This window comes from Lagenorhynchus albirostris, chromosome 2 (assembly GCF_949774975.1).
Source record: "Lagenorhynchus albirostris chromosome 2, mLagAlb1.1, whole genome shotgun sequence".
Taxonomy (NCBI): Eukaryota; Metazoa; Chordata; class Mammalia; order Artiodactyla; family Delphinidae; genus Lagenorhynchus; species Lagenorhynchus albirostris.
Window position 1 is genome coordinate 1,999,121 of NC_083096.1, and position 12,813 is coordinate 2,011,933.

Sequence of the window (12,813 nt, forward strand, 5' to 3'; positions counted from 1 at the left end):
GCACATAGCAACTAAGAATCTCTGTTGTGAAGCCAATTTCCTGCCGCACTCGCCAGGCCCTCTTAGACTGGCAGAGGAGCAGGGTTATTACTGGATACCGAGTCCCTGACCTTGAGCTAATCAAACTGCAAAATGCTTTCGACAAACCTCAGCTTTCAAAGATCTTACCAATTGCATTATCTTGATGCTGGTGACTTAAGTTATGAAAGGGTCTATTGAAGGCAGTGTGTGTGTGAAAAAGCATCGTGTGAGGAGTGAGAACATATGTCCTTGGCTTCGCCAACCTGTCAGCATCGTGGCACTTTGAGCAAGCCTCCAAATGCCCATATCTAAAATAAAGCTAATAATACGCCCGTCGCCTACTTGGCAGTATTGTAGTGAGGAACGAACGGAATTATGTAAATGAAAGTGCTTTGAGGGGGCTATACATATATTAGCATTGTTAATCTTATTCAGATTCCTGAGTAGGTAATGTACTGTGTATGGTGGCATCTTTCCTGTTCTTTGTATCGCCAGGAAAGAACATATTAGCACTTAAAAGAAGATTATTTTGTTGCAGTCATGACGTGTCCTATGAAAACTCAAGGCCAATCAATATAAAAATAACAGACTAGATGTTGGCCCTTGAATCCTTCGGCAGATACTGTTCCATGGACTTCTGTAACAATGAAAGTATTTACAAAGCTGCCTCCGTTTCGAACGTTTCATAGATAAATGAGAATAAAGAAATAGAGGAAGATTCCCACCCCCTTCCCTTAAGTTTCTGTTTTTAACTCCTGTACAGTGTTAAATGCAATACCCTGGTGTTCTTTCCCTAGTCCTGGCTCTTGCCCATGAAACACACACATGTTACAGGAATCCAGCCACCCTTGGGAGATTCCTGCCCAATAAGTGTTCATTTTACCGGGACTAAAATATTGAGAAATTGGTACCTCTATAGATAGATACTCCAAATATATGATGGACGGGTATGTCTATGGATGGAATCGCAGAAACTTCCTAACAGACGTGGGGGTCATTCATTGCAGAGATGTGGCATACTTCAATATTCACTCTTTGGTAGGACAGAATGTTGGTATGAGGAGTTCCAGAAACCTCAGTGCCGGTTGAAGTTTGGCGGTTGGTTCCTTCCAGCTGTTCTTAAAGGTATTCTCTGCAGGGATTAAGAAGTGGCTCATAGTTATGGCTTAAGATTTTTATGTTTCGCTGTTTCTGATTTCATTTTTCTCGTTGGGAAATACAGGAAATGGGATGTGTATCCGGTAGTGAAGGGTTTATGAAGTTCTGCAGAGTTAGGTCTAAACTATCACAACTGTCAACAGCTGGTAACATCAGTGGGGAAAATGGCATCATGTGTGAAGCATGTAGTTAAATTAATTAATTATCATTCCTAATGTTTGACCTTTCAACTGGTTGTGGTGGTATCAGGTGGATAGCCCCGGAGAAAGAAAGGCAGACGTTCCTTGGAGTGACTTGGAGTTTCAGACCCTTTCGGGGTCTTGGGAAGTCATCATTTGGGGGTTTGCTCAATCATGCTCTTCAGTGCTTCTGTTGAAGAAAAAGGAGAAAGAGAAGAAACTTTTGAGACTGAAGCTGCCTTTACTTAAAATCCCTTTTCAGTCTACATCCTTTTTTTAACGGGAGATTTTTGTTGTTGATCATTTTACATTACTTTAAGGATTAAGTGTATTAAAATTTAAAATGTGTAACAAGAACACAGAAGTGCAGTAAATACAAATATTCTCCTCACTTTACCAAGACATGGGGAAAAATGTGAATTTTTTTTTTTTTACTGTTTTCTCTTGGAGAAAATTGAATTTACAGGATAGATAAATTATAGGAGTGATTATACACATTATAGAATGGCTCTTTGATTTTTCAAAGCATCATATAGATTCATGCAAACAGCTGAATTTTTAATGTACAGAAATCACAGTGCATATTGTTCACTATTCAGGAAATCGTATTTATCAAGAACTCATCTATTACTGTAAACAATATTGAGTTTAGGAAAAGTGTACTGATTTCTGCAACTTACTTGTGAAATGCACCAAAAAGTAAGATGGGTTGATGGGTGATAGAGGAATGGACAGATTGATAAATAGGCAATTAAGCAAATATAATAAAGTGTTAATGTTAAATTCTAAAAAAAAAACCTCATCTATTGCACAAAGCAAAATAGTCCTATCTCACAAATAGAATTAAAGTTTGAATGACTTAATTTTATATGTATATAACACAATGCGAAATAAGAATTAGCAATTACTAAGGGAAGGATGACTGTCAATTATCTTCTAGTCTTTTTCATAAATCAGAGAAAGAAGTATATATTTTTTTCTTGAATGATCTAGAATATGGGCAAACAGCCTAGAAAATGAGTATTATCTAAGCCGCTTGAATTCACTCTGCACTCTGTAGATCTTGACAAAGGCAACCTGAAAGATGGGATTGCATGTCGATACCGAGCTTTGGAAAATCATATATACACAATGAAAAACTCTGTCATTAAATTTTTAAAAGTTTATGACCCACATGGAAATTTTTGATTGTGCAAAACTATGTCTTTCTTACTAATACAAATACATGTACTACAATAGTTTTAGTTTCTGAAATTATACATAGGAGTATTGAAAACTAAAATTGTAAAAAACGTACCATACTATTGTAAAATGTTGCTAATAGGGGAATCTGGGTGCAGATATATGCAAACCCAGTACTATCTTCTCAACTTTTCTGTAAATCTAAAGTTGTTCTTAAAAAATAAAGTCTGGGGCTTCCCTGGTGGCGCAGTGGTTGAGAGTCCGCCTGCCGATCGATGCAGGGGACATGGGTTTGTGCCCCGGTCCGGGAAGATCCCACATGCCGCGGAGTGGCTGGGCCCTGAGCCATGGCCGCTGAGCCTGACGCCTCCGGAGCCTGTGCTCTGCAACAGGAAAAATAAAGTCTGTTAAAAAAGAAACTAATAAGAACAAAACTCATTTCTGTTTTATTCAGTTTCCTTGTTCTAGGATGTTTTCCATAATCTGTAATGTGTAAGGATTCAGAGGTAAAACAAATATTTAAATTTTCCTGTATTATTTTCCTTTTGAAAATGCCATACTACTTAACTATTTGAATCATATCCAGATTTTAGTCCAGACCCCTACTTAATATTTGGTTTATTAGTACCTAACAAGACTAGTACAATATAGATTTTTCTTTCCTCTGTAAGAAAAAAACACATGGGAAATTTCTTGTTCCCTATTATCTCTACTAAGTTTAAATCGTTACAGTTTTATTTATTTTAAAAATTTAAGATTTTAGATTTCAGAGAGAGATTTAATTTATATACTGCAATTAAGTATTTTTCTAATGCTAAGAACTAGTAAATAGCAGATATTTGGAATTTTATTATACATGGCAAACAATAACAATGTGTGCAGTCTCACAACAGCTGATGATGTGAAAGTTTCTTAACTTGAACTGGCATTTTAAATATTGTTTAAAAACGATTCACACTTATTACCCTTTAAGGTTTATCTTTATAGCTCTTTTATACTTTAATATTAAAGATTTTTTTCAACCCTGTTGAAGACTGTAACAAATTTTTCCTACTTGCTGTAGTCTAAAGAAGTGAATAGCACAAGGACTATAAGTGATGTGCTGGTATGTTATCTTATAAATGCTCAAGGTACAGCTTCTGACATTGAAGAATAGATAAATAAATTGACCTTGATGAAGTGTGTCTTCTTTTGTCTGTTCCCAGGAATGTTGATTTCAGGTATTCCTACTGCTGAAATGATTAGCGTTAACAGCTTTTTCCCTCCATTTTCTTTTACAGGGTCTCTTCATCTTCCTGATATATGGGGTGTACAACACAGAGGTAAGTCTGCTTGGAGTATCTCAAGGCTGACAGAGTGAATGAGAGAAATGACAGGTTTCTTATCTTGATAACTGAGGAACAAAGTTGGCTTTTCATATGAGTGTCCTGCTGCCCTTCATGCTTGGACTAGCTTATATGCATCCCAGCTTACCATTAAACACTGCCACCCTGAGCAAAGGGACAGCCTCATTTCTCATAGGCGTTGACTAATATTTTACAACTGCCTTAAGTTTTTGAGTTTTCAGTCTTTTAACACTGAAATATACTTGACAGTATTAGAGTTTCACAGTTTAAGTGGCAGAATACTTCTATGTAGTTGCATGGGGTTAGAAAAATACTAATATTTCTTGTCTCAAAATACTCATTACTTAGTCTTTTAAGTTTTTGAGCAGGCTCAGAGAAGCCTGTAAGGATTAGTTGATAATCTTTATGATTCCAGTTGCAAAATTTCTCAGAGAAGTCATTTATTATTTAACTATGATAAGTTATTTGGCTAGAAATATTGTGAGACAATTGACTTGTAATTTCATCATGAAAACGTACCATGGAAAGAAATTATTGTCATGGTGCTGGTTCTGTTATGAAAAATAATCCTGTGCTTTACATACACTCTTGGTTAGGAGAGTTGCTGGTTTAGATTTTCGCTTAACATGAAAGTGGGTGCCTTGTGTGTACATTAGGCACGGAATAAATATTTGTTTGATTTTTGTTGCTCTTTGATTTCAAGATTTTACTTTGTAAGTTTCCTTAAGAGAACAATTAGTGATTTTGCCTGCGTTTCTCAGTATTCTGTACTGGGGAGGGCAGAGTGGATCTGAGTAGCACTCTTAGAAGGGCCTGGCAGTCGATTTTTCATAAATAACATAGAGGGCCAGCAGCAATACAACAGGGCCAGCGGACTCTTAGACAGACTGAGAAGGCCTGTGGGCATTTAAAGAACATCTGATGATGATAAAGTATGCGTGTGGGCGTGTTTTACAGGGCTGCCGCACCTGGATTACACGCGGCTTCCTCTTTCAGTAGCCTTCAGGTAGGTTGGCAGTAAGACAACCTTTTTTTTGCAACGGTACCTCTGCTGCGGTTTCAAAGCAGGCCCCTCCCACAAATGCAGAGAAAAAGCGCCCATTATTAAAGTGTGCGCCAGACACGGAGGGGTACCGGAAGCAACCTGTCCCAGTAGATGCTGAGCATTGGAGATTCAGGGCACACAGGCAGAACCCACAGCGCCCCAAGCCACCCCGCTCCGGGGCTGGGTTCGGCTGCAACACCCGGCCTACAAGCCGCAAAGCCGAGGGGGCCGGGCCGGCCGGGCCCGTCCCCCCGCCCACTCCGCAGCCCCGCAGCATCCCCCTCCCTCCGGCCTTTCTCCGCCGCCGCCGCGCAGCAGCCCGCGCCGGGTCCCGCCCCCCGACGCCCGGCGCGCGGCCCACCAATCGCGTCCGGCCGCCCGGGGCCTCCCCTCCCGGGGGCTCCCTCCGCCCAACCACCCGAGTGATTGACAGGCGGCCGGGCGGAAGCCGCGGCGCAGGCGCGCTGGCCGGCGCAGCGGCCCTCGGGCCGGGTCGCCGAGCTCCCGGCAGGCCCCGCGCCGCGGCTGCGCAGTGCCGCGCAGGCTTTTAATTCCATTGTGGAGAGGACGGCGTTATTTTTATTAACCGGAGGCGGCGGCGGCGGCGGCGGGACCCGTAAGTGCGGGGCGCGGGCGGCGGCGGGCGGGTGGGCACGGGCCGGGGGCGCGGGCCGGGGGCGGGTGGGGGCGCCGCGGCCGGCGGCCGGCCCACTCCTCCTTCCTCTCCTCAGCCAGGCCTGCTCCGGGGCATGAAAGTCGGCAGCGCGTTCCTGAGCGGCGGCGGCGGCGGCGCGGGCAGCGGCGGGCGGGCGGAGATGGAGCCCAGCTTCCCGCCGGGCATGGTGATGTTCAACCACCGGCTGCCCCCGGTCGCCAGCTTCGCGCGGCCGGCGGGCGCGGCCGCCCCTCCCCCGCAGTGCGTGCTGGCCGCCGCCCCGGCCGCGGCCCCGGCCGCCGAGCCCCCCCCGGCGCCCGCCCCGGACGTGACTTTCAAGAAGGAGCCGGCGGCGCCCGGCGCGGCCTTCCCGGCGCAGAGGACCTCCTGGGGCTTCCTGCAGTCGCTGGTCAGCATCAAGCAGGAGAAGCCGGCAGATCCCGAGGAGCCGCCGGGCGCCCCCCATCCTCACTACGGGGGGCTGTTCGCGGGGGCAGACGAGCGGGCGCCGGGGCTGGGCGCTGGGGACGCGGGAGGCCCGGGCGTCATCCAGGACCTGAGCGTCCTGCACCCGCCGCCGCCGCCCGCCCCCCACCCCCGCGACGTGCTGCTCGGCCGGACTGACGACCCCCGCGGCCCCGAGGAGCCCAAGCCGGACGCGAGCGTCAAGAAGGCCAAGAGGCCAAAGCCAGAATCTCAGGGAATCAAAGCCAAGAGGAAGCCGGGCGCATCTTCCAAGCCGTCGCTGGCGGGAGACGGAGAAGGCGCCGTCCTGTCCCCAAGCCAGAAACCTCACATCTGCGACCACTGCAGCGCCGCTTTCCGCAGCTCCTACCACCTGCGGAGGCACGTCCTCATCCACACCGGAGAGCGGCCCTTCCAGTGCAGCCAGTGCAGCATGGGCTTCATCCAGAAGTACCTGCTGCAGAGGCACGAGAAGATCCACAGCCGGGAGAAGCCCTTCGGGTGCGATCAGTGCAGCATGAAGTTCATCCAGAAGTACCATATGGAGAGACACAAGCGGACGCACAGTGGAGAAAAGCCATACAAATGTGACACTTGCCAGCAGTATTTCTCAAGGACTGATAGACTGTTGAAGCACAGGCGCACGTGCGGCGAAGCCCTGGCGAAGGGGGCGCCCAGTGCAGAGCCTGGGTCATCCAGCAACCATAGCACCGTGGGTAACCTGGCTGTGTTGTCTCAGGGAAGTACAAGTTCTTCAAGGAGAAAAGCGAAGTCGAGAAGCATAGCTGTTGAAAACAAGGAGCCCAAGACTGGGAAAGCAAATGAATCCCATATGTCAAACAGCATAAACATGCAGAGTTACTCAGTAGAAATGCCTGCTGTGTCTTCCAGTGGGGGCATCATCGGCACTGGCATAGAGGAACTCCAGAAGAGGGTGCCAAAATTGATCTTTAAGAAAGGAAGCCGGAAGAGCATGGATAAAAACTACCTGAACTTTGTGTCACCGTTACCAGACATAGTTGGACAGAAGTCCTTGTCTGGGAAACCGAGTGGCTCCCTTGGCATCGTGTCAAACAGTAGCGTGGAGACCATTAGTCTTCTCCAAAGTACAAGTGGCAAACAAGGTCAAATAAGCAGTAATTATGACGATGCCATGCAGTTCTCAAAGAAAAGAAGATACCTACCCACCGCCAGCAGCAACAGTGCCTTTTCCGTGAACGTGGGACACATGGTCTCCCAGCAGTCCGTCATTCAGTCGGCGGGCGTCGGTGTTTTGGACAGTGAGGCCCCGTTGTCCCTTATTGACTCCTCGGCCCTGAACGCGGAAATTAAGTCTTGTCACGACAAGTCGGGAATTCCTGACGAGGTTTTACAAAGTATTTTGGATCAGTACTCCAACAAGTCAGAGAGCCAGAAGGAGGATCCTTTCAACATAACAGAACCACGAGTGGATCTGCACGCCTCAGGAGAACACTCAGAACTGGTTCAAGAAGAAAATTTGAGCCCGGGCACCCAGACTGCTTCAAATGACAAGGCGAGCATGTTGCAAGAATACTCCAAATACCTCCAACAGGCTTTCGAGAAATCCACGAATGCAGGTTTTACTCTGGGACACGGTTTCCAATTTGTCAGTCTGTCTTCACCTCTCCACAACCACACTTTATTTCCAGAAAAACAGATATACACTACATCTCCTTTGGAGTGTGGTTTCGGCCAGTCTGTTACCTCAGTGTTGCCATCTTCGTTGCCAAAGCCTCCTTTTGGGATGTTGTTTGGGTCTCAGCCGGGTCTTTATTTGTCTGCTTTGGATGCCACACATCAGCAGTTGACACCTTCCCAGGAGCTGGATGACCTGATAGATTCTCAGAAGAATCTAGAGACTTCATCAGCCTTCCAGTCCTCATCTCAGAAACTGACTAGCCAGAAGGAACAACAGAAAAACTTAGAGTCCTCAACGAGCTTTCAGATCCCATCTCAGGAGTTAGCCGGCCAGATGGATCCTCAGAAGGACGTAGAGCCCAGAACAACGTACCAGATTGAGAACTTTGCACAGGCGTTCGGTTCTCAGTTCAAGTCGGGCAGCAGGGTGCCAATGACCTTTATCACGAACTCTAATGGAGAAGTGGACCATAGAGCAAGGACTTCAGTGTCAGATTTCTCAGGGTATACAAACATGATGTCTGATGTTAGTGAGCCATGTAGTACCAGAGGAAAGACCCCCACCAGCCAGAGTTACAGGTAAGGTCCCAAGAGTGACCAGGCTGGAGGTCTTCTAATGTAATTTTGTTTTATTTTGAGAACACTGCCATTGGAATGTTTCTACACGATCCTATTAAGAATAATGTAATGCCCTTTCAATGCAACTTTTCATATTTAGTTTATTTTGTTAGTGTGATTTTAGCTCTGTTTGTATTATGATTTTTAATCAAAATCGATAGATTAAAATAGTTTGACATTCGAAGTGACAATGTTTAGCAATCAAATTTACATGTATAGATCGTCAGGGAATAGCCCAAAGTTTTAAATGCAAAAAAAACAAACAAAAAAAAAACACAAAAAAACCATACAAAAAAAACAAAAGAAAACAAAAAAAACACACAAAAACAAAAAAACAAAAAAAAAACTTTGTTGCTAGGATTAAGGTTATTCTAATTGCTTTACTCTCAGGAAAGTGTAATAACGCATGGGAATTCTGTACGTTATCACTGTAATGGAATATCCAATTTACAGATAGTATGATAATACATTTCATTACTTAAGTAAGGGATCGAAAACATTTCAAATTGCTCTATCTGGGCTGATACGATACACGTGTCATCATTTAAGTAAGGGATCGAAAACATTTCAAATTGCTGTCTCCATCTGGGCTGATCCAAAATTCTGAGATGTTGGCTACCTATATTTTGTTGCAGCTTTTAAATGTACTCTGAACTTCCAAACCACATTCATTCCAGCCTGGTAGAACAAATATTCTTGAATCTTTGATCAAAGCCTGGAATGATAGCTTTAATAATAGGAAGAAAAAAAAAAAAAGGCACCCTCTCCTTATCCCAACTGTAACAAGGCTGTGTGACTCCCATCAAGAGTTGATGGGAACAGTGTTGAAGCCCAAGTGGTTGGTTGGTTGCAGTATTAGAACCCAAGTTGGAATTACATAATTCTTTGAAATTTGGGGTGTGTGTTATTTATTATACATGGCCTAAAAACACTGTTCTCTGTCTCTGTTACTACATGTCACCCACACTTCTGGGGGTATTTTGTGTTATTTTTGTTCTTAACCTGTCCTCTCAGAGCTCTGGGCCTTCCTTGTTCCCTCTTCTCTCTATCTGGACAGTTTCAATTTTAGAATGATTCACATTCCAATAGGTAATTTGTTATGCATTTCCTATGCCTTCCGGCATCCAAACAGTAAAATAAACATCCACCCTCCCCCTTTTTAAAAACAGAACCCACACAGATGTCCATGTATAATAAAGCCCCACATGCTCAGAGCTGTGGATATTAATAAGGTGGTAATTCCAACTGGTGACAAAGCCGATGGGAGGGGTAAGAGTGGCTTATTTAGTAATGACATCAGAACCTCTTTGTGAAATTGCAGCCTGTGTAATGTACATTTTAAAAGGGTGCGTTAGTCAGTATTGTACAGGGGTCTTGTAAAGTCATCCAAACTTGCTATGAACGCTAATTTGCCATTTGAAGCCACTGGTAGACAGTGGCTCTGCTCTAAACCACTTTTTAGCAATTGTATTTTTTTCCTGATTATATTTTTAATGTACTTTGATGTTTATGCTGATGAGTTTTTTATGTACTTTTGGTGATGTTTCAGTCTTATGTACTCTTCTGACGTCAGAAAAGTACCACTGGTTGTTTGCAGTCTTATTGTGTAATCAGCCTACCACAGGCTTCCATGTATAATAAAGTAATTAATATTGTGCAAGTGTAAAACACTTCTGTTATGAAAGCAGTGTTTGGAAAATGAGAAATTATTTAAAATGGTTACAACATACTAGTTAATTTCCTTTCCCCACTTTCCTCCCTTAAGTCTGCTTTACCAGCTAAAGGGTCACTTATTGTCATTGCAAGGACCTTAGAAAATGTGTTTAATCCTCTTAAATACACTCAGTACTAAAAAGTATGTATTTCTTATTTTGCTAAGTGCGGTAAGTTCTGTTGGGTACAGAGTACAAGCTGTAATCGAAGGATGGAGAGGACCTTTACCACTGTATCTCTTGAGCTGTATGATTTTTCTCCAGTGTTTTGTTTTATAGAGGTTTTGAATTTCTTTAACTTTTATTGTGTGTACTGAATACTGCATATGTACTATTCTGATTGTTTGCTCTAGTTTACTACCAATAAAAGACCTGTTAATCACAAAATTGAAGAAAGGAGATATCACTTAATATCCAGTCACATTTTTCACATTTTTCTGTTAACTACATTTCATAAAATATTCATGTCAGTGGTATAACCTGCAGTTTAGGGACTGGAATGTGTGTGTGTGTGTGTCTGTGTGTGCACGGGTGCGTGTGTGTTTTAAGTGTTTCGTGTTTCTAGGTTTATTATATTTGAAAATTGGTTGAATATTTTCTTCAGCTTGAGGCACACTATCTGGAAGAATAGGAATTTAACAGTATGGAAATTAGAACGTGTTTTATTGAAATGGGGTTAGCCATCCTAAATATTATTCCAGAGAGATTATTTACTGAGGTTTCATTTTAAATCAGATTCCAGTTTCTTTTGGTTCTAGGTGCATCCTTTTTGACTCCAAAAGGTTGTAACAAAATAACAGTATGACAAATGAAAGTGGTCCTGAGCGTTCTTAGTAGGGGGAAAAAAAAGTATTGCTTAGTCTAAGTTTAACAGTGTTTCAGAAGGATGTAAGTATAGATATTAGAAGAAGAGAGCCAAGACATGGAATACTTAAGGTGCAGACAAGGTGTTTGAAACTTAGTGAATATGTTAAGTTTTAAAGATAAAGGGGAAAAATTGTAGGTCTGTGTAAAATCTATGAGAAAATTGTGCTTTGAAATTTAGTGACTACAAACGTTGAAAAATCAATAAAAATATCAAAGGGTGGAATAGGTCGAGGCTTTGCCTTTTTGGTATATGATACTATGTACAGAAGTGATAAATTATTTGTATTCAGCATAAACATGGATTTCTCTGTAAAGACGTATCTGCTCGTGGTCCCATATGATTAGGAAAAGTAAATTTGTTTTCTCTTTGCCAAGATTATTCCCTAGATATAGTCATTTTCTTGACCAAGCATGCTAAGCAGAATCTCACTGATTCTGCATTGAAATCCAACTCTTGATACCTCTGCACATGTTCTAGATTAAAGCTAACATTAATTTTGTTTACTGACCCCCACCCTTTTTTTTTCCTTGTGTGGAATGTCTATATCTGAATATGATAATTTTAAAATTAAGGTTTTTTACTTCTAAGGTATTAGGGTATGAGGTAGGAAACTAGGCTTTGAATTTCTATTTTGCTGCTGTAAATTGAAGATAAGGGCTACCATAATTTAGCAGTTGCCTGTTAGTAATTTGGGAGGTAATCTCATTCAATAATGAAAACAAAAAATGAGAAAAAAACTGTAGGATTGTTAATGTTTTTTAAAAGTTGCAGACAGTTTGCAAATATTTCTACCTCAGATTTAGTTTTCTGTATTACACTCATCAGATGAGAGGGGCGTAACTTTCTGTACATCCTTGGTATCTCTCATTTTGTAGTTACCTGTCATTAGTAGCATTTAAGCCTGAACTGGGTGACAGTGTGAGCAATATGGCCTCGTGAGGACTCACACAGTTCTTAGCTTCCAAATTCATAAGTTCTTGGAAAATGTCCCTCAGAAAAGAATTAGCTTCCGAACTTCAGTTATATTTTTAGAGTGAACTGCATCTGAAGACTGTCGTTTTCAGAGTTTTGTGGTCTGTGTGTGTTCTGTGACACATAATGACAGGATTTCGGTTTTGAAGTGCGATGTAAGTAGTGCTCTGGCGCCATCCGTGCATTATGTTGTATAAGATTACACAGTAATGGTCCACAAATGCTAAGCGTCCCTCCTGGTGTTTAGGAGGCAAGGTCTGGGGTGGTTTGCCAGTCTGCCTGTACCGTCTATGAGATGATAAAGAGTTTCTGATGGATTTTGAGCAACAATCTTGTGTTCCACTTGTTACGTTTTTTATGTCCTTAATAATCTATTAATTAAAATGAACATTAGCATGAAGACAGTATCTGGTAATTCTGTTGTCTTACCCTTGATCAAAAAAACCTAACAAAAGAAAATCGTCTGTGAGATCACTGTTAGTTTTAAAAGAGACTATTACCGTAAAGAGGGCATGCACTTTTAAAATGATTTCTGCTTTGTTTGTACCTGTTTTGCTTTTTTAAAAAAGTCATGACAGTATGTGAGTGTAACTTAAGTAGATTCTATTTAAATTCTTCGCGAACCTTTGGGCGCACTCTAGGGAAGAGCTGCATCGCCTTTTTAGGGTCATGGACTCTTTGGGCAGCTGGTGATGGAATGGATGTCACCCCATCCCCATACATTAGCAGAAATATATTTGCACATGAAAATTTAGAAGCCCACGTATATGCTTGCAAGAACCAGCCCCCCCCCACCCCCGCAACCTGATAACAAAATTCCTAACCTATGGACCCCAGGCTGAGAGTACTTGCTTTGGAAGGCTGCCTAAACATTGAACTTTTTATTGTACAGATAACTTAGAAAGTCAATACCTAAACTTAAAAAGCATGAAA

General features: G+C 42.8%; 1 protein-coding gene and 1 long non-coding RNA gene across 2 annotated transcripts; one reads left to right on the top strand and one right to left on the bottom strand.

The window, feature by feature from the left end:
* Nucleotides 1–972: 972 nt before the first annotated feature.
* LOC132515648 (uncharacterized) lies at nucleotides 973–2,774 on the bottom strand. The gene is made up of 3 exons (XR_009539155.1): nucleotides 2,656–2,774; nucleotides 1,403–1,548; nucleotides 973–1,153 (listed from the first exon to the last, which is right to left on the bottom strand). It is a non-coding gene; the product is annotated as an uncharacterized LOC132515648 (long non-coding RNA).
* A 2,906-nt stretch (nucleotides 2,775–5,680) lies between these two features.
* Nucleotides 5,681–10,409, top strand: ZNF281 (zinc finger protein 281). Its single transcript, XM_060126756.1, has one exon. It carries the CDS (start codon nucleotides 5,681–5,683, stop codon nucleotides 8,291–8,293), a length of 2,613 nt encoding a protein of 870 aa, XP_059982739.1. The 3' UTR covers nucleotides 8,294–10,409.
* Nucleotides 10,410–12,813: the final 2,404 nt, after the last annotated feature.